Source organism: Leucopleurus acutus, assembly GCF_964270905.1.
Source record: "Leucopleurus acutus genome assembly, chromosome: 2".
NCBI classification, from domain to species: domain Eukaryota; kingdom Metazoa; phylum Chordata; class Mammalia; order Artiodactyla; family Delphinidae; genus Leucopleurus; species Leucopleurus acutus.
The window spans coordinates 96,925,273-96,945,726 of NC_139143.1; the positions used below are offsets into that span (position 1 = coordinate 96,925,273).

At 52.0% G+C, this 20,454-nt stretch overlaps 1 protein-coding gene across 2 annotated transcripts; it reads right to left on the reverse strand.

Annotated features, from left to right (window-relative positions):
* Positions 1-1,845: 1,845 nt before the first annotated feature.
* Positions 1,846-19,990, reverse strand: STRIP1 (striatin interacting protein 1). 2 transcript variants are annotated; one of them, XM_082834774.1, is made up of 21 exons: positions 19,798-19,990; positions 17,253-17,322; positions 16,524-16,598; positions 15,959-16,087; positions 15,740-15,860; positions 14,891-14,959; positions 13,788-13,894; positions 13,552-13,679; positions 12,107-12,289; positions 11,511-11,728; positions 10,254-10,319; positions 10,085-10,148; positions 8,920-8,991; positions 8,370-8,444; positions 8,079-8,176; positions 6,651-6,777; positions 6,340-6,440; positions 5,517-5,583; positions 4,881-4,985; positions 3,985-4,189; positions 1,846-2,804 (listed from the first exon to the last, which is right to left on the reverse strand). In XM_082834774.1, exons 1-21 carry the CDS (start codon positions 19,975-19,977, stop codon positions 2,557-2,559), a joined length of 2,508 nt encoding a protein of 835 aa, XP_082690900.1. In that variant the 5' UTR covers positions 19,978-19,990; the 3' UTR covers positions 1,846-2,556. The 2 variants fall into 2 exon arrangements, with proteins under 2 accessions (XP_082690900.1, XP_082690899.1); XM_082834773.1 differs by having other exon boundaries at positions 15,959-16,093.
* Positions 19,991-20,454: the final 464 nt, after the last annotated feature.

The following is a 20,454-nucleotide window of genomic DNA, read 5'->3' on the forward strand; positions in this document are numbered from 1 at the left end:
TTCCTGTATCCGGCAGAGGGAGAACATACCTCACCCCTGCTCCAGCCTTGGCCACGGGCTCATCCCAGCATGAGCACAAAGCGTCCGCTCTTGGAGCCCTTGTTCCTGATGCTGGAGCCCCCTTGCCTTGCCCTCAACAACTGCAGCCTCCCCTCGCCTTGTCCCTTCTCCAGTAGGTGGGCACCAGCTGGGAGCAAAGGGTCCTGTGGAGCCCTGAAGATGTCTGTCTCAGTACCTAGCACACTACTGCTCTTACTTGCTTTTATGGCCAGCTCTCCATCAACTGTGAGCTTGTCAAGGAAAGTAAGAGTGTGGTGTCCTATTCACCTGGACACTCAGGGCACCCAGAACGGGGACCGCCAGAACAGGCCTCCAAGGTATGATGGCAGGGCTGATGCTCCAGAGGTACTTCTGTACAAAGGCCAGGCTTCAAACAGCCAGTCTGCCCAGAGCACCCTCTGTGGCAATGGTAAGGCAGCTCCCCTCCTGGGCCAGCCCCTGGGCCCACAGATGCGGGATCCACCTGCCCAACCTTTACAGCCCTTGCAGCTTTGATATTCTGTGTTCTTTCTGCACAGAGTTATATAGAGATATTTACAGACATTTGCAAACCAAGAGAGAAAATGGCACCTCTAGTTAAGGTGAAGCTTCAGAGAAGCTTCAGAGGAGAGATTTGGGGAAATCAAAAAATGGGAAGGTCAAAGCCTCAGCCAGACGGCTTCAGTAAACCAGGCTGCGTGGTCAAGCAAGAACGTGAAAATCCAACGTACTCAAATTGCCACCTCAAGATGCGTACTTCCTATTGACCCTAGTAAGAAACAGCAGAGGATCCACTGTGCACACATAAATTGTGTCAAAGTCCCTTGTCCTGTGCAAGTTACTTTGTGGCAAAGGCCAATCACAGGGACTTCCCATCTCCTAGGCCGTGTGACTTACATACGGACGCACTGCTGGCTCCTACCCGGCTGCTCATAATCACACTGGCGCATAAAGGCCTGTCCTAGAAGCCCAGCTCAGGGCCTGGACTGAGGCTCAGTGGACACGTACTGAACGGAAGAGCCAACAAAGGGGAGATTTCCCCCAGAATACGTTTCTTTTATTAGTCAAGACCCCTTGGAGACTTAAAACCCCCTACAGGTGGCCTACAGGGAAGATAAGGGAACTTGAAGCAATTCCTAAAAGGGAACACTCCTTTTCTCAGCATCAGAACGGTAAGATCCTCAGAAGCAGAGCGTCAAGATCGAGCAAGGCGGAGGCAGACACGTCCGGGGATCTGAAGGCCAGATGCAGGCTCCAGAAGCCTCAGACTGACACCGACCACAAAGGTGTTTGCTTCTCCCTCAGCCACGCGGGCTCCTGGGCCTCCCGACACCCCCTTTCCTGGGACTCCTGAAGGTCTGCTTCCCCAGGCTCTGGGCACTTAAGCTTCCTCTCAGTTCCCATCTACCCCAGTGAGGGTCCAGCACAGTCGACCCCCTCTCTGACCGGGCCCCTCCCTCCCTAATACTGAAATTGGTTTGGCTAAGTCCAGCTCAGGGGTGTGATGCAGAGAAACCTGGGCCGCCTACTGTAATACCTCTAACCCAGGGGTGCAGACAACTTACAGCTCCAGCAACCCAGAGCCCTGGGGCTGGGCGCCCGGGAGCAAAACCAGACTGATGTGGGCAAAGAACACTTGGGATAAGTGCCAACTCCCCCCCCTTCCCCCTCAGATGAGAAAGGTGGGCAGCTTGGCAGGGACAAGGGGGTGACCTATCAATGCTGGCAAGAAAACGCTCTTTCTAGACCTGGAGGAGATATTCAGGGGCCATATTTCCTGCAGACAAGGCAATGGGCATTGTTTTTGCTTCCTTTTAATGTAAACAGAATACACAAACACATTAAAAACCCCAATATGACACAAGAGAACACGCACAGATTCATATATATTTACAGACCCTTGCACACCAAGAAAAAAATAATGGCACCTCTGGTTAAGGGAAGCTTCTCTTCCTGTCCCAACCCCGTCCAAAACCAAACTGCTGAGGCAGCTGCAGGAGCCTCTGCAATTGCTTCTAGATGAAACTTAGCAAGAGGCTGGAATGACATCAGAAAGCCCCCAAAGCAAAACCAAGATTCTGACTTTCTGGCCTGGCTCTAATCGTAAGTCCTCCTCTTTGGCAAGCTGACATGCCAAGGATCTGTGTGTCTCAGGAAGAGTCAGCGTGACCCCTGAAATTCAGATGCAGCAGGTTCCCAGCCCATCCCAGGTTTTCCCAGCCTTGGGTGGAATGACAAATGAGCTGCAACCAACTATGTCCAAGAGAGGAGGGCGTGGAGGAGTGAAGGAAGAGAGGATCCCAAGCAGAGAGATGACCACTCACGAGCAGGACGCTGGGAATCAATGAGAGGTCAGATGCAGACTCCCCAGCCAACCCAGCACTGGCTGGGAAGGGCACAGTGGGGCTGTGCTGCCACCTGGAGGGGGATGGGAGCACTGCAGCAAGGAACCAGGACAGCCCCTGGGGTACCTGGAGATCACCCCTTCTTTCATTTTCAGTCTCTTGCCCAGGAGCCTCACTGCAGGAGCTCCTCCCAGGAAATGGGCTTGGAGAAGACCTCCCTTTCTAACCAGAGGTCGTAGTTCATCTGGAAGTCCTCAGGGAGGTCCACCCGCTGGCCCAGGACACTTTGCAGGCAGTTGTCCACAGGCAGGAAGTCGGGGTTGCTGTGGACCCGGTCGTACCGCCTGGCGTTGAAGCGCTCGATGTTGGCACGAAGGGCACACTCCTCTGCCTGGAAGTCCCAAGGCCGGGCATCAAGATCTAGGACAAAGCAGGAAGCCATGGTTAGGAGCCAAGCCCTTGTGGCAGCTCCCCTGGGGTTCACTGCAGCTTAGGGCCACACCAGCCTGGGCTTGGAATGTTGACTGTCAACCAGGAGCGGGAAACCTCCGAGCCCCATCCTCGGGAAAACTGACAGGACTTCTTTCCTAGACACACAGGTAAGTCAGGTCAAAGGCGAAAAGCCAGAGCTACGGAGAAAGAGGCTACACTGCAGTTTATGTGGCTCCAGTGAGGGAAAGCCAGGGGTACAACGTGCTTCTCTCAAAGTCACGCTCTCCCTGGCTCTCTGGGATCAGAGGCAGGAACCTGCAGGTCCCCTCCTCTGCTTGTTCTCTCAATTCCCTGACCAGGTGCTGTGGGCCACCTTGGCTCTGCACAAATTCAGGGCGTTGGGAGTGCAGATGCAGCCGTACGGTCCTGGTGCTGTGGCCGGGAATTGTAAGGGTGCGGGTAGCATGCTCAGGGGACACCGGGAAGACCCACTCTGCCAGGGAGGCCAAGGTGCGGAGGGGAGGAACACATGCAGATGCAGAACGATTAGGGGGTACGGGGAGGTGCGCTGCCGGGAAAGAGTACAAACTGGGGGAAAGCATGGCCAATGTGCACTGGCTGTGCCCAGAGCCCTATAGGTGTGATGGAAGCTGGGCTGAGGGGAAGCTGGAACAGATTAGATGACACAGAGGGACAAAGTGTGGGCCTTAAATACGTTAAGAGTTTGGCACTAATTCTTAGGGAAATCAGAAGCCAATGAAGGATTTTACTCAGGGAGGTACCACCACTGGATCTGTATTTTAAAAAGATCACTAGAGCAAAGTCTGACGCACTGATGGAGAGAAAGGAACTGGCAGGGAATCCATCAGGAGCTGTGAGAATTTCAGTGACCAGAACCATGGCAGCTGCAGGGGGGAGAGAGGACGAGAGGACAGAGAAAGTCTTGTGACCATTTCTGGAGAAGGAAAGGGGAGGCACAGAGACGAATGGGTATGATCACAGATGCCAAGCCCGGCAGCTTCTCCAAGTCCTTCCCAGGGCTCCCATCCTGACGCTACAGAAGCAGGAGCTGGGCTCTGCCAGGTTACTCAGGGAAGCTTAGAGGGAAAGCTGTCACCTCCCCGCGCCCCTCCACCCCCGCCCCGCCCCGCCTCGTGGGGAGCCTCACCGTTGCCGTAAGCCCAGTCGTCGTTCAGCCGATGCCGCACCTTCTGGTAGATGGCAGACATCGTCTTCATGTTGCTCTTTCGCCACTGCCGCCCCAGATACTTGGTCTGCACCTTGAGCAGCTTCAGCACGTAGAGCTGCATCATGGCCTGTTTCACCTTCAGGGCCCGCTTCAGGATGGGGGCTGACTTGAACACCACCAGCATCTGGGAAGGGTTAAAAGGGAGGCCCACGTCGAGGGCAGAAATAAACACCTGCACCACCACCATGCTGCTATCCCTTCTGGGGTTAGGGGCAGGGTGACCAACTGCTGCAGTTTCCCCCTGCGAGACACACAGATCTGTGAGACACACAGATCCTTGGCATGTCAGCTTGCCAAAGAGGAGGACTTACGATTAGAGCCAGGCCAGAAGGGTTTCCTGGGACTTGGGACACTTCCACTGCTAAAACCAGGGAAGTCCCAGGCAAAGCTGGATGGTTGGTCATCCTAATTATGGGTCATTCTGGAATCTGAAGAAAGCTATGAATTCCTTCACCAGAAATATCCCTATGTGCACATATACACAATTTCAAAGGATTCATGGACCTCCCCGCCCCAAAGGGGTCCACAGACTCAGGGTTAAGGAGACTCTCAGAACCTTGGTGGAGAACCAGCGGAGATTAAGAGGCTACAGAAAATTCCTTCTATATATGTAGATTTGTTTCAGCACATGACTGAGCCTCTTCCAGCTTCCAGTTCAACTCATCAAGGCACCAGAGATCAGCCCTTAAAATGCAAGGATGTGGCTATAGGAAAGTTAGGTGGGGACCCCTGCCCTCTAACGTGAAGGGACCGGACAGCAGGTGGCACGCTGCTTTGAGCTCCAAGATTCATGCCTGCTGACTGCGCTGACTCACCATCGTCCTCGAATGCTTCCATTTTGTCAGCTTGTTCAAGATCCGAAGCAGATTAATACAGGAAAAGAGGTTCCTCCAGCAAAACTGGTTATTGTCACCTGCTTCCTACAGGGAAAACCCGGGAACAATCATCTCTTGCACAGCTGCAGGTGCTCCGCAGTTTCCAAGGCCCTCCCATCTGTGACGTCAGCACTGCTCAGTCTCTCCACACGTGTACCAGGAACCCTCTCCTCCCCTCAGCCCAGGGGGACCTCCATCCCAGAAGCTGGCAGAGGGTAAGGGGTGCTCCCTAGAATTTTCCTGCAGGAAACATGGAGCATGATACTGGGGGCTGTGGCTCCCTCGGAGCTGTGGCCCCAGAGAGCTCCAGTGTGGGGAGAGGGAAACAACTCAACCAGGTGAGCTCTGGGTCGGCAGCACCTGAAGACCACACTTCTGAAATAAGCCCTAAATCCAAATCTTCCCACTCTGCAGGGTCCGCCCCTCAGCCCTTCTATGCAATTACAGTGCTTCAAAAGCCCGGCACTTAACAGTGACCGCACCTGTGAAGAACCTCTACCCCTGTGAGGGGGAGGCAGGCTCTCCACCACAACCCTCACACCAAAGGGACCGCCGGGGAAGAGGCTAGTTACTCACCAGACTCTCGGCAGTCAGCTCCGGCAGCTCGTGCACCACGCACTGAGGGTAGTCTAGGACAGAGATGCTGCACAGGGCAAGAGAGCCCAGGCACCCGCCCTGAGCGAGGGCTGGAGTCTGGAGGAGCAGCTGCTGGCTCCTGGCCTCCCTCCCTCACTTGTGGGAGCAGAAGCAGTCATCGACCTTGTCCGCACCACCCCACTTTCCCCAGCTCTAAGACGGGGAAATACCTGCTACGAGTGAGCTTGTAAGATCCCTCTGTAGCCAGAGACAAGCTCGTAATCTTGTAAGGGGTGGAGAGAGCACATTATCCCTCACAGCAATAAATCTGGAGCGGGGGCGGACTTCTCAAGGCAATTAATTTATGCCAAGCCGCCACTGGAGACTGTGTCTGGCTAACAGCTCAGCTTGTGGTGTTATCACGCTGATGAGCCGCCAATGTCAAGTACAGCTGGCGCCAGGTGATGGGGTGGGGACAAGACATTATAGTGCACGGGGCCAAACTCCTTTGAGAGCAAGCGCCCAGCCAGTCCCCTCAAAAAAAAAGGGCACAGAAGGGCAGTGAGGGTGGTATTGGAGCCCAGGATGAGAACCCTGCCATCCAGGCACAGACAGACTGAGTCACCTGTCACTAGACTAGCTAGACTCAGGTTTGACAAACTGGCCTTCTCTACAGGCAGGCACCATGTCTCATTCATCTTTGGGTCCTGACGCCTGGCAGAGCACTGGCTTGTGGGTGCTGAATGGACTCGGTGGGAGAGGCCAGCTGGGAGCCCTGCCATCTGGCCATACCCACCCCTTCCTGATCCCTGGTCCTTATCACCTGTTCTTGGCAGTGATGTAAGACATAATGTTTTGATTGAAGAATTTCAGGATCAAAGGGATGCAGTTGGCAAACACCAGGTGCTGTGCCATATACTCAAACTGCAAGCAACAGGAAGAAATATAAGCATGCCCGTGGGACCTCACCCTCCTTCCTCCAGGGATAAAAGGCCTTGGCTGGAGGACTGTGTCTTAGAACATTCATGCAGAGCTCAAGGAGGTTTGAAGGCCAAGGCCTCTGTTCTTTGGGGCTAGAGGAGCAGCACTGCCTGAGGCCCTGGCCAGTGGACAGAAGGAAGGGGCTGCAGGTACCTGGTAGACGTGGTTCAACTTAAAGTGCTTGAGCAGCAGCAGCAGGACTGCAGAAATGGCCTTAACAATGACCTCTTTGTGGCGGTTCACATCCACTCCCAGCTTCATGCTCTGCAACACTGTGGTGCTAGAAGCACAATCACCCGGGTGGGCCCCCAGCAGGTGCAGCACCCTCCTCTCTGGTGGTCCCAGGAGAGATGGGATTCCTGAGCCTTCTCTGGGCGAAGCTCCCACCTCACCCCCACCCTACGGACATCTCAGAGGTTACGCCCAGCTCCACCCACCCACCTAACAAGCAATCTAGCTCAGCATAATTGATTTCTTCCTTGTGATGCCCCAAGCACATTCTTAGCCTATTTCTTTGCTTTTCCTCCAAAACTGAACTTCTCATCTCAAGATCTCCCCTAAGCTTCTGCCACCATATGAACCTGTGCTCCTCAGAGTGTGTTCTGTGGAATACCAGTATATTGACATGTTTCATATTATGGGGAAAAGGGGTTTTGGAGTCAGAAAAATTTAGGAAGCATTTACTTAAATCAGTTTCTTGCAAATTTAGGAGCTTTCACTATAAATCTTTATAAGAGGAGATCAATATTTGACTGTGGAGGCTTTTTCCCAAGGACCATCACGATGGCCTGGTGCTCCATGACATTCCCTTTGGTGTTAGCCAACGCTGCCTCCTCCCTCACTTGGCTGTCACCACCAGACGCAAGGGGTCCACCCACCAGGGAACTGGCCTCAGAGCTGGGTGGTACTGGTAGGCAGGCAGGAGATCAAGTGCCCAGGTCCTTCTCAAAGCACAAAGTGATCTTAGTTCGTACTCTCACATCAAAAAGATGAGGTCAGTGCTCCAGGGAGGAAGAACCCCTAAGGATTTTACTATCACCCTGAGACATTCAAAAATATTCTGCATGCCAGTTCACTGGCAAATAGGAAAGAATCTACACGCAGCTCAGGTCCAGCTGTTGGCTGAGTTTTGTCCAGAAGCTAAAACTGTACGTCCTGGATGTCCCAATCACATAGCTTTCAAAGGAGCCTTTGGGGAAATGTCAAACACCGTCCGATTCATTTCACAGAGGAGGAAGTGACTTTCACCAATTCACTCAGATATTCACTCAGCGGCAGAGTCTACACTAGAATCCAGGCCAACCAGATTAACCACCTCCCCAAGCAGTAAAACTGAGTATTTCACCCAGTACGTTTTCTTTCGTCTGAGCCAGGAATACCCTAAACTTAATCTGCAGAGAAGCTGAGCCAAAACAACAGCAGCGGCAGCAACAACAAAAACAAAGAATGACAACAGCAAACAACCTAGCAAACAGTGGGACCAAAAGGCAAACACTTCCCCTTTCGCCTCTACCCTTCTGCCCCTGACCTGCTCCGTTCACAGGAGCCATACACACTCAATACTCAAGACTTGATACTCACGGCATCTCCTCAGGCAGGACATCTGCTAGGATGTTGATTGAGTCCGTTTTGGCCTTTGAGGTGGGAGCTGCGGCCAGCAGGATCTTCAGCAGCGCAATCTGGGGAGGAGCAGACTGTTGAGACGGTGTGGATGAGAGGGGCCAGGGGCAGCACTAGGCCCTGAGAGGTGGTCCTTCTGGAGGAGCTCAGGCAGCAGGAGGAGGGGTTAAAGGACACTGGCGGGCATGCTCTCAAGGCCAGTGTTGTCGGGAGGGGACCCCATGGCAGAACACTCAGGAGAAGTGCACTCACCATGTACTGCGGCAGGCTGGGGAGCAAGCCTTGGTAGAGGGTTTCTGCAGGGACTTGCTCGACTTCCTCTTCTCCCTTTCAACAAAATGGGTAATAGGTACAAATACAAAGCCCGGTCCTGACGATGCTCTCCTGAGCCAGCTTGCTGGCTGGCTGGAGGAGAATCTGTAAGTATGGATGTAAATGATGATAATGATAGCAAACCTTGAATGATACAACATGCCAGACACTTTACTTGTAAAAACACATTTAATCCTTACTACAACTCTATGGAGAAGGTACTATTGTCATTCCCATTTAACAGGCTAGGAAACGAAAGCGGAAGGAGAGCCAGTACCTTGCCTAGGTCGCTACCCACTAAATGGATTCAGAGGAAGGTGGCTGGCCCAGAGTCTGGGCTCTTAAGCCCTGGACCTGACACTCGCCAGCCCTGCAGCGGGAGCCAGACTGGGAGCTTTTTGAGGGCGGGCCTGGGGCATTTTGCGGTCTAGGCCCAGCACAGTGCTGGGAACAGCTGGGATCCTACGGCTGAGGAAGGCCTCCAACTCACCCCTGAGAGAGGAGAGCGAAGGTACTCCTCCTCCATCTGCGCCTGGACCTCTGCAATCGACGTGTACTTGTGCTGGAGAGAGAGGGAACGAGGCGCCGGGGAAAACACCCCTCATTCTCTGGCCAAATGCCCACACCTGGCAAAGACCCCACACAATTTTCCTCAAACACCATCTTCTCAAAGAGCGCTAAGTCACCATACAGATCCCGAACTAAAATCCCAAACCTGAAATATTTTTCTAAGTGGGCACCTACCTCTTAAAACCAGTGTAAAAAAGCACACAATAGATCAGGAAAAAAGCAAATTAAAGAAGAAAAGGGGTTTTGCAGATAGTGACAATGACAGGAAGAAAACAAAAGCAGAATCAAGCACCCAAGTACTCAGAATCAAGGACTCAAATGCTCAGAAAGCCCCTGCACGAAGCCCACTTGGTACCACAAATTTCAAAAACATATAAACATTTACATTCCAGACATGCTATTAGGGGCCACACCTCTTCCCCACTCGTGCTGCTTCCTCCCAGGTGGAGGGACACGAGTGCACAGAGCACTCCTGGCCCCTCCCCGCCCCTCCCCCCACACTCACTCCTCCCCTCCCGGGCTGGCCAGTACAGGAGGAGGAACAGGACAGTCTCAGCCCCTCTTTCTCTTCTCTCTTCAGAAAAAAGAAAAGCCTGTAAACTCCTCTGCTCCTTGACCAGGCTCAGCAGGGTTCTAGCACTGCCTGGTCTGGGTAGGCGAGTCTGCCTAACTCTGGAAGTGAGGTATCCGGACACCTATTGTTGTTGTGTTCTCATGCCTCATTCTCCAATCACTCCATGGGCAATAAAGCTGGCATTTCAATCTCCCTCTGCCTACTCCCCTAACTCAACTGCCTTAGAAGTTGGGCAAGGAAAAGGCAGGCTACTTACTAAGCCCCTTAAAACCCAACTGTCAGGTAATATAACCTTTCATGAACCCCCGGTAAGTGCCCAAAACAAAAGTTCAGTTAAAATAAGTAAAACGCATGAAAAACTGTTTTAAAGGATGCCGCCACTGTCCACCTATTCCTCCACCCCCAGTTCCTTCAGGCAGACAGAAGTCTAAAAAGGCTTCTCCCAAAGGGCTGGTCTCACTTTACTCACTTGGGACCAACGTAGGCCAAAAACTCACCCAAAGCCACCTACCTGCTTCAGAGTCTTGATGCTTTCGTGGATTGGCCTGGGCAGCCCCACCACTGTGTTTGTGTCACTGGAGAATAACAGAGGCCCTGTGTTAGGCCTGGGTCCCCACACACCAAAGGCTGGGAGGGTGACCCCACTACCTTTCTTTAAAAGGAACTCGGATCACACTCACCTGCCCAGAGTGTAACCTATGAACTTGCTGCGGCTGGACTCGAGGAACACCTCGATGTCTTTCTCTCTGCCAAAGGAAAAGACTGCAGCTTTCTTAAATGTTATCTCAAGTCATCATGGTTAACAAAACACAGAATGTCCAGAAACTGTGAAGCCAAAAGAAAAAGTCTCCCACAATTGTTTTTCTTTTTGGAAAAAAGAAAATAAAAAAACAAAGAACTGAAATCTTCAGACTATTTTAAGGTCCTTCATAATGCTGTTGGATCAATAATCTAAAAATGTGTAACTAGTTTATTCATTAGATTAAGGTGATACATCAAACTTAAAAGCATACTTTATTCAGATATTAATAACAAGTTTGTCACAACAGAATTTCTCAGATATTCACAATTTTTACAATTAGAGCTGTAAGCTACTGATTTTTTCATATGAGTCATACTGTCCTGTCTCAGACAATCAGGCTAGCTTGCATTTTCTGATGACTTGTTTTGTATTCCCATCACAGATGACTGAAAACTGGGGCTTTAGCCTGGATCGAGAAAATGACCCCTATATCTTTTCACATGTCCATCTATTTCTTAAGTTGGTGCCCTTTCAAACAGATACCATTTATATACATCCAGGAACCTTGACATCCACCGATTCACGCACATATATCTCAAACATCTTAATTATGGTTCTAAAGAAATTCTTCCTTAATCTATAATATTCTGTCAAAAATCATATACAGGGCTTCCCTGGTGGCGCAGTGGTTGAGAGTCCGCCTGCCGATGCAGGGGACACGGGTTCGTGCCCTGGTCCGGGAAGATCCCACATGCCGCGGAGCGGCTGGGCCCGTGAGCCATGGCCGCTGAGCCTGCGCGTCCGGAGCCTGTGCTCCGCAACGGGAGAGGCCACAGCAGTGAGAGGCCTGCGTACCGCAAAAAAAATCATATACAACCCCAGGGTGGGTGGAGATGGGTTCACTTAAATGTCCTTGTTTTAATTTTTTCCCGCTCCCTTTCACTAGTATCATGTCCAACCAAGAGCTAACCCACGTTACTGACTCAAGAGCCATATAAGGGCCTCTCTGTGCAAGGCCAGCACCCTGACACCCCCAGGGCCAGCACTGGGCACTTTAAGAGAGGCTCATCGCAGAGCCAAGGCCAGCATGGCCCTGCACAGGACCTCACGTGACAACTCAGGCCCGGTGCCAGGCATGGGGATGTGACAACACTGGTTTCAGGAGCACAGAGTGTTGCGGAGGTCTGAGACTCACCTGACCTTGGGAGCCCACGGGAGCCCCTTTGGGCAGGTAAGCCTGTCAGTCTGGGGGTGCTGTAGTGGGGGAGGCATCACCTCATCCCGCTCAAGGGGGAATGTCTCCCCCTCCAGACTGCTGTCGTCATCATTCTCTTCTTCCTCCTCTCGAGAGTCATCAGCCTTGTAGGGATCCCGCTCGTTGAAGGCATCCAAGTTGTCCTGCTTTATCAGAGCCTGAGAGCAGAGGGACGGGAGAGCAGACAAGTGCCAACTGACGAACTAGATAAAAAGGGGCATGGAGGCTAAAGAAGTGATCACACAGAAAGGTGGTAGGAAGAGAGCCAGGAGCAGTGGAAAAACCTGAGAGGAAGTCAAGGTTGGGCCCAAGTGACAAATCAGTCCTTGCCGAAGTGTCACATCCTGAGTGCCCACTATAAACTGGGCCCTGGGCTGGGGACACAGTGTCCCTGCCCTAAAGGCATTCATTCTGACTTGCTGATCAGGGGAGACCTCAACAACCGTCCAACAACCTGGGGCTCATCCAGTGACTATGCCACTGCACCCGTGCACCTTGAGAACTCTCAGGAGTCGTAGGGACCTTGTCGCCCTCACCTTGTGCTCCCGACGGCCCCGTTTCTGCTGCTGCTCGATCAGGTCAGAGGCAGACGCTGGGGGAGAGGCGGCCCTCATGTTGCGGATGACTTTGATGCTGTCCTCAGGCAGTGGGGGGAGGCCCAGGATGGCACGCTTCTCGGCCTTCATGCTCTGCAGCTCCTCAAAGCCGCCCAGTGTGCACTGTGTCACAGACAGGTGCAGAGCCGGGATGACATGTCCATAAGCGGGTCCCTGTCTGTGTCAAGCTCAAAAGCATCTGGGACACTGTGACCCATATCTTTAGAGACCCACACAACCTCCCAACAAGGGACTGAATGCACCCCCAGGAGAAACGAGCGACATCAACATGGGAGAGGAGCACAGGGGGCAAGGAGTGGAGATGCGCAGGCTGACTGAGCCTAGTGCAGAGGCACGCCTAGCTCTGTGTGTACGACAGACTCCTCGAGTGAGACAAAGGCCATCTGAAGAGCTTAACCCTTCAAGTTCCTAGAAAAGTAGGTGAGACTCAAATGCTTCAAAAGCTGTACATGCCAGTCTTTCAAAGTCAAATGGGGAATACACTGTTGGATGTTCAAGTTAAAAACCAAACAAACAAACAAAAAACCCACCTTCATCTAAGCATCCCCCCAGAAGCAAAACCTCAGCAGTGTTCAGCAACTTCAGGCTGCTCAGTTTCATTGTTTCTGAGCAATTCGGCTTTCCTCTCTGGCTTCAGTGAGGCTTCGTGGGGAATCAACAAGCTTATCTGGCCAACGTCAAATGTGTAGAGCACTCTAAGGAGGCCTAACCTCACTGAGCCCTGGCTCCGCAGAGCTGGCCCATTGTGAAAGAGGGGAAGGTGAGTCCCAGCAAGAGCAGGAGTCCAGACCCCAGCTCCGCTGTCTCCCCAGGTCGCTCCTCCTGGAGGGAAGGGCTCCTGGTTTGGCCTGGGCCTGGCTGCTGACAGCGGCTCCCAAGCCAAGGGTGCTAGCCAGCCCACTCTGCTGGACCCACCCCTTCACTAGCTAGAGAAAGAGTCAGCTTTCACACCATACCCTGAGGAAAATGGAGGCACAGGACTCACTCTTTCTTCTTTCAAGTGACATCTGACTGAGGGGGCCCCAATTACACCAGCTCTAATTTTGCCTCAAATCACTTTGCAAACTCCAGGTTCAAGAGCAGCTTGCCTGGAGAGACGTGTCCTATGAATGCAGAAAACAGCTTCCAGGAGCCAGGGAGCCAACAGTCTATTCTGATTCAAAGGCCAAGTCCTCTTTGGCTGCAGTGAGGCCAAAGTGACACTTTTTTTGCCGTCACCTTTCAGGAATCTTCTTTCAGAACTTTTTTTTTAACCAAAGCAGTTATATATTCATATAATTCAATACTCAAAAGGATATACAGTGAAAACGCTCCCTCCTGCCCTGTCCCCTAGCACGGGAATTCCCCTTCAAGGACGCACTCACCAACACTGTCTTCCAGAGCAGCAAGAGAACCTTCTTCATGGGGAAGTGAGGGGCATGGCCGCTGCAAAATTTGGTCACCATCCCAAATAGCATGATGGCAAATGGCTCGCTGTTGTACAGAGGGGAACCTGGGGTACACAAAGGTATCAGGGCCACAGGTAGGAACAGGACCCTCCCAAAGCCCTCCAGCCTCAATTCCCAGGCAGGGCCTTGAGCCAGGATCCCCAGAGTCCTACCCAGCTCAGCCCTGAAGGTCTGTCGCATTGTCCTCCATTCGGCCTTATCACCCTCACATTCCTGGTGAACGGTCTCCACAATCAGGTACATGATGTTTAGCAAGACCCTGGCGACAAAAGCCAGCTATAATGAAGCAGGATGGGGGGTCAAGGGAGCACCCCCTGGCTTCCTCACATCCCACACGACACGAGAAAGGCCTGCGCACCAAGGCTGGCTGGGGGGGAGGGCTGTAATGTAGAAAAAACTACAAGAGTCCCACAGAGCACCTTGCGGTGGGTGCTTCCTTCTCTGTCTCTGGTGCTAAGGTTGGGACCAGATCGTCTTCCGTTTCTAGCAAAGTGCTTGCTCAAAGCAGGTGCTTAATAAGTGGCTGCTGAATGGATGGATATGAACAAGAACGGCCAAAAGCATTTACTACCCTGAGCTTCCCGGAATGAGAAAAACACAGGGGCAGGCGTGAGCTATGGAAGCCCCTGTTGGATCAGACAAAGCAGTGGATGATCAAGGTGAGAGCAAGGAAGTGTTTACCATGATGGAGGGGAAATGAGGAGCAAGCAGGGCGATGGCCAGGGACCGTAACTACAGTGGGGACACCACCAGTATCTAGCTGAAAACTTCCAAATTCACAAAAAGAGTCAGATTCTAATCCTTACAAAAATGGGAAGGTGTTCTTGTTCTTTAGCAGTTGCTATTACTTCCGGCACAGCCAGGAAACGTCATGAAGTTGTCAGGACTAACCCCACACAGACAGGTATCAAGCTGTGCACGGAAAGGCAGAAGCAGAAGGAGCCACCTCATGTGCTTTGTCCAAATACAAAATGCCACTCCACCGAGTTTCCCAGCAGCAGTGTGGGCAGGAGGCCACATCTCACTGTGGCTCTGTTAAGCATCTTCACCCTGGATTTCCGTTGGGAGTCTCAACCCAGGGCCCCACCTAGGGAGAGCCCTCAGTAGGGCCTACCGATCACACTGAGTCCATCACGCCTGCAAATTAGAGGGTGAGCACACACAGCGAGGAAACCCAAAGGTGCCCGCCCATGCCCTGCCCTGCCCTCGCTCTCCAGCTAGAGCTCAGGGAGTCCGGACTTGCTGCTCGCCTCACCTCAGGTCCGTGCTATCAGCCAGGGAGATGGCCGGCTTCCTCACCGCACTGCTGCAGGCAGCACTGTTGCTGCAGGAGAGATGTGAGAGTCAGTGCCTTCCCCCAGGAAGGAAGAGAAATGGCTCCCCCGACAAGTGTCGCCCAACAGGGGGATAAAACCCTATGCCATGCGCTTAGATTGCAAAAGAACCCACAGGACCCAGTGGATAAGGACTCAAGCCCAAGACCAGACTGCCAAGGTTTGAATCTTGGCTCTAACACTTACTAGTTATGTGCCCCTGGGCACTCAACTTCTCGGTGCCATAGTTTCCTCATCTGCAAAATGGGGACGGTAATAGCAGCTAACTCATTAACATGAATTAGTACATGTAGTGTCCTTAGAACAATGCCTGGGACATATAAGCACGCAATGAGTGCTTTTATTCTTGATGGTGTTTTCCTCAGACGAGCAGCAGCTGACCTGCTCACCAAGCAAAGGACTAGTGGAGACACAGGCTACAGCAGGCTTTGTTTGAGCCCACGTGTCAGACTTGTGCCTGGCTTCCTGCTGCGGGGAAACCTGTGGTGCAAACACAATGGAGTCTGAAGGTTCAAAATGAGAAGGCTTTTTATTTTTCTGAGGGGCACTGTGGGCCTGGGCAGGAGCTGCAGTGTCTGGCGAGCTCTCTGGTGTTCGCGGCCTGCGAGGCCCCTCACTGGTCTTCAACGTTTGGGTGAGCATCTCCCGTTATTCAAACTGGCTGGTTAGAACAGAACCCCATGTGGCGCATATAACCCTCTCAAAACCAGTTCTGCAAGGTCTGTCCCTCCGCCGCCCTTTCCCTACTTTAGCCCCTCAGAAGAACTCACTCTATTTCCATGTTCAGAAGCTCCACCAAAGCGTTGAACGTGCCCACCTCCAGGAGCAGAAAGATGTTGTAGCGCATCCAGGACTGCACCTCTGCCTCCGAGCTACACTCCCCGAAGGTGCCTGCAAACACGGGGCACAGCTCACTGAGCCCCTGCCCATATCTGACTGGGCAGCATCACTGAAGTGGGTGCCAGGGGTCCCTGGGTGTCCACTCAGACCTTGGGCAACGTAGAGGATCGCTCGAGCCACCTTCAGCCTCTTCTCCCTGGCAGTGACCTCCAAGCCGTCCAGGAGCCTCATAGCGTGGGTGCGGTGCTGGTTGGTGTCCAGCTCAGTCCACTTCTTATCTGTCACTGCCGGGCAAGAGACCACTTACACTGGAGCCCACAAAAATCCTCACAGTGGGACGGACACCATGTTAACCCATCAAATTCAGGACTGCCACAGAACCAGAACACTCAGAAAGCTAAATTACTCTCTATATAAGGGATGAGGTCACACTGCTGCCCTGTGAATCTGAATTTCCAGCCTGAAACACCGCTTTTTTGTGTGCAATTTGAATCACATGAAGGTTTTTCCCCCGATACTCACATTCTGAAAAGGCCCCACCAGAGTACCTGCAAGCCCACCCTAAATGTCCCATCTGGCCTTGAATAATCATGGTTCAGCAGGTTTCTCAGGCCACTCCAGGATGACTTAAGTCATTCGGATGACTAAGGAAAGCCCTGCAGAGCTCTCATGACGCAAGTTGAAAGAGCCAAGAAGTGGGGGGAATCATCTCACCGTGCATCCGGAAGTCCTCCTCAAAGCATTTTCGATTCATCAGGAATTCTGGCCCTTCTGTATAGCTGTAAAGCTCTGTCAAGAACAAAGTGTCATCGTCTCCATGTCCACGTCCTACAGCAGGTGTCACATGTAGCAGAGAAGGTATGCTTCTAGGCCCAGCTCTGTCCCTGAGTCACAGTGACTCCTGGACTGTGCTGTCTAATTACTAACGGGGTCTTAGTGCTCTGATGTGCACAAAGGAGAGAATGCTGACTTCCCTTGCAGCCGATAACCAGATGCCAGTTAGGCATAAAGCCAGGCATTTCCAGCTATGGAGGCATGAGAATCAACTCAGGCTGACTTCACATTACACGTGAGCAGCAGTGGCAGCGACAGATGGGCACAGATGCAGGCACACTTGCTGGCACTCCTCAGGACCCCTGTTCTAGGAGAGACCACTGTCAGGGGGATTGCATATGGCCAAGGAACATCAATGTCCACACTGGGACTGGGCCACAGCCAAGTAAGCTGGTCATGCAGAGACGCTTCATAAAAGTAAAGGACAAGCCGAAGTTATGAGATACAAAGGGCCTGAACCCAATAATTAACATGTTTTACATATACACATCACCACTAGGACTATCTAGGGGGAAAAAATGAACTCCAAGATGACACTCACTCCTAATTTTATTAAAGACCAATAAGGAAAAACAGCACCCCCAAATAATACGAAGGCCTGTGCTTTACCTGAGAGCTCTGCAGCCCACTTGTCCGTGTCAGCATACTCAAACTCCAGGTCTGGAGACTCGGAATAGCCCTGCTGAGAAAAGGAGAGTTATGCAAAAGATCACTGTGTTTTCCAAAGGAACAAACACATATGCTTCCAGAGACACTGTTGTGTTACAGGACGTCCTTGCCTCCACTTTTCTGATGTTGTATCACAGTATTTTGTCTCCTGGGAAGTTCAGGTCTCCCTAATAAGCCCTCTCAGAGCACCTTGCACTGCTCCTTCACAGCACTTATCATAATTCATAATCATATATGTGCATGTGTATCTGTTTAGTGTCTGCCTCTCCATGAGACTGCCAAGTTTCCCGAGAGTGGGAGTTTTGTCCATTTTGCTCACCAATGATTCCACAATGCCCAGCACACTACTTGGCATGAATGACTGACTGACTGAATGAATGAATAGCTTATACTCAAATAAGTACTTGTTGGATGAATGAACACTGAAGCTTCCATGTTCTCTGTGCAGTGAAATGACCATTCCACATGGTGCTAAGATTTTGGAAGCCTCATTTCTTTCTGGCTAGTGGGCTACCAATAGCTCAGAAAAAAATGAGTATTGACACCCTCAGCCTTCCTGCCCTTCTCTCAAATTTCAGTGAGAACTGATAGAGAAGGCAGCGGCTGAACAGAAATGGGTTCCCTCCCACACACAGGAGAGACTATGACAAAGAGAATCTTTTTACTGCTGGGGATAGGTGAGTACTGAGAACACACCATCTTGGAAGCCCTGTTCTGGGAAAAGAGAAGAGGTGAAGAGAAAGGTAGTCCTCGAACTTAATTACAATCTACTTGGGAAGACAAAGACCACCCACAAAGCGATATACCCACAAACAGTGAATAACGTGAAGAACTCTACGACTTATTCGACGCAACAGAGTGCACACTCTCATAAGTTCCTGAGCTTCAGTTTCTTCATTTATGGAATGAGGATGACACAAATCTATCTTGAAGGTTTTTAAGGACTAATCAAAACTGTGTAGCACACGGTGGACTCTCATCAAATATCTGCCTCCCTGGCCTGCAGGCATTCCTCATGCTCCCAGCCTACTGATTTCAGCTATGACTCAGAAAAGAGCCACATCAGTATCTGTAAGAAAACAGATTTACGCAGGTCTCTCAGCTTAAATGTGTTCTCTGCCTGACCTTCCACGTGTTGCGTCTATATAGAAATTAAAGGGCAGAAAGAGCAAGTGCATTTAGTGGCCACTTAGGAAACTTTTTAACTATTTTAAAACTAGGACTCCTCTCATGATGAAAGTGGATTCACCCCTACCACTTTCATAATCCTCCGTACTTGAAAAATTATTAAGAAGTCGCCACTGATGTGCAATAAGCCCACCATGCAAGGGCTACTAAAACGTCAGTTTCATTGCTTTTTCAGGTCATTCACTTCAAGCTCAAAGTGTATCTAATTGTAACTTGCTAAATTTTGATGTTTTATCAGAGGTTTGCTCTTGCCAACAAAAACCAAAAGCTTGAGAGGAACTGATTTCACATGTCTAAAGATAGAGTCATCACGCTTTGGTATGACCTGGTACATTACGTCGGGACAATGAGGAAGTCCCTCTCCCTCTCATCAATAAGCACCTGACTGCTAATCAGCCTCGGTGTCCTCTCAGGTGAAGAAAACCTCACAGTAAGTGCTCTGGGAACAAGGTGATTAAGAAGCCCTAAAGCGCTGCGACGTGCGTGTCTTCATTCATGAATTCTACAACGGAGGCAGTGGGAGTAATTCTTTAACTCGGGGTGAGGTGACTAGTCAGCTCCAGACTACTGTGTCTACGGAATGGGAGGAACAGCCCACTAGAAAGAGAAGAGGGATGCTGAGCCCTAACGCATGTTTAAATATATATTTCCAATCTTTAACAGTTCAGCATCGGGCGCACTGGGCACACCAACCACCGGGCGCTGTCAAACCGTGGCCGGAACCTGCAGTGGCTAAGGTCAGAGTGAACGGGACTGCTCCCCCTCCTACTCTCGCAACCTCGAGGCGCACAGTGCATACTACTAGTGCTAATTAGCTCCGTCAGTCTTCCAGGTGCCTTCCCAGCCCTCGCCAGTCCCTTCCCTGCCCACACACGCCGTCCGCCGCGGAACCCACGCGACCAGAAGCCGGAGATGACTAGGGGGTCTGGGGGTGCAGCCGCCCCGCCCTCTGGAGCGCACGCAGACCACTGACTCTTCACCCCGAAATGAGGCAGGGGGTGGATTCCCCAGGGGCTGGGACCCGGAGGTCGCGCTCACAGCCCCGGCCGCAGAGGAGCAAACGAGCCGACAGTGGCTCGGGGAGGTTCTCCCGGTCTGCCAAGCTCCGGGCGGGGACCCCGCCTTCACGCCTCCGGCCTCGGGGAATGCCAGCCTTGCTTCCTGCACCTTTCGCTGTAAATGACAACTCCCCTGCCGAACCCTCCGGGAAACCCAGCCTGGACCCGAAAGTGGCCCCGGGCCCGGACCCCCTGCCGCCGCCTGCCTGGTGTTAGCCTCGCCCCCCGAAGCTCCTGACCTCCGAGTCTTTGCGCTGGTTGCGGTTGAACTCTCGGGCTTTGCCCCCGGGCACGAGGCTCCCGGCGGTCCGCGGTGCCCCAGTTGGAGGCTGCGCCGCTGCGGGCGGCGGAGGTGGCGGCGGCTGGGGCTGCTTGTTGTTCATGATCAGCAGGCCGGGACTGCCGACCGCCGGCTCCATCTTGGCTGCTCCACACCCCCGGCTCAATTCACAGACTGTAGCGGTGATGCAACTCTCGCGTGATTTCCTCCTGGAACGCTCCCTGGTCGCCATATTAAGTGTGGCGGCAAGTGACAGAGCCATCTTGGCTGCCCAACACCTCGCGAGATTTCTTCTGTTTGAACTCTAGTCCTTCTACGTCTTTTTAGTTTCTACCCTGTTTCTTTTCCAGTTTAGAGGTCGTTTTATCTGTGAAGGTTCCCTTAGCCCCTTCAGTCAGTTTAGTGCCCCTCCCCTTCCTTTAACATCAATTTGCACTTGTCACTTTTACAGCCCTGTCCAAAGGTTGGGGGTATTGTAGTGAACAAAATGCACACGATCCCAGTCTTCACGAAGATTACATTCACGTGGGGGCGATGTGGGAAACAAATGAGTAAATCAATGAAACAATTACAGTTTTAACATTAATTAATCATTCATTCAACAAACATTTAATGA

Coding starts and splice junctions, on each gene's coding strand:
- STRIP1 (XM_082834773.1), bottom strand. CDS start 19,977: ATGGAGCCGGCGGTCGGCAGTCCCGGCCTGCTGATCATGAACAACAAG. Junction 15,861..15,958: donor GATCCTCTACGTTGCCCAAG/GTCTGAGTGGAC, acceptor CCGTGTTTGCAG/GCACCTTCGGGGAGTGTAGC. Junction 8,445..8,919: donor TTCGCTCTCCTCTCTCAGGG/GTGAGTTGGAGG, acceptor TTTTGTTGAAAG/GGAGAAGAGGAAGTCGAGCA.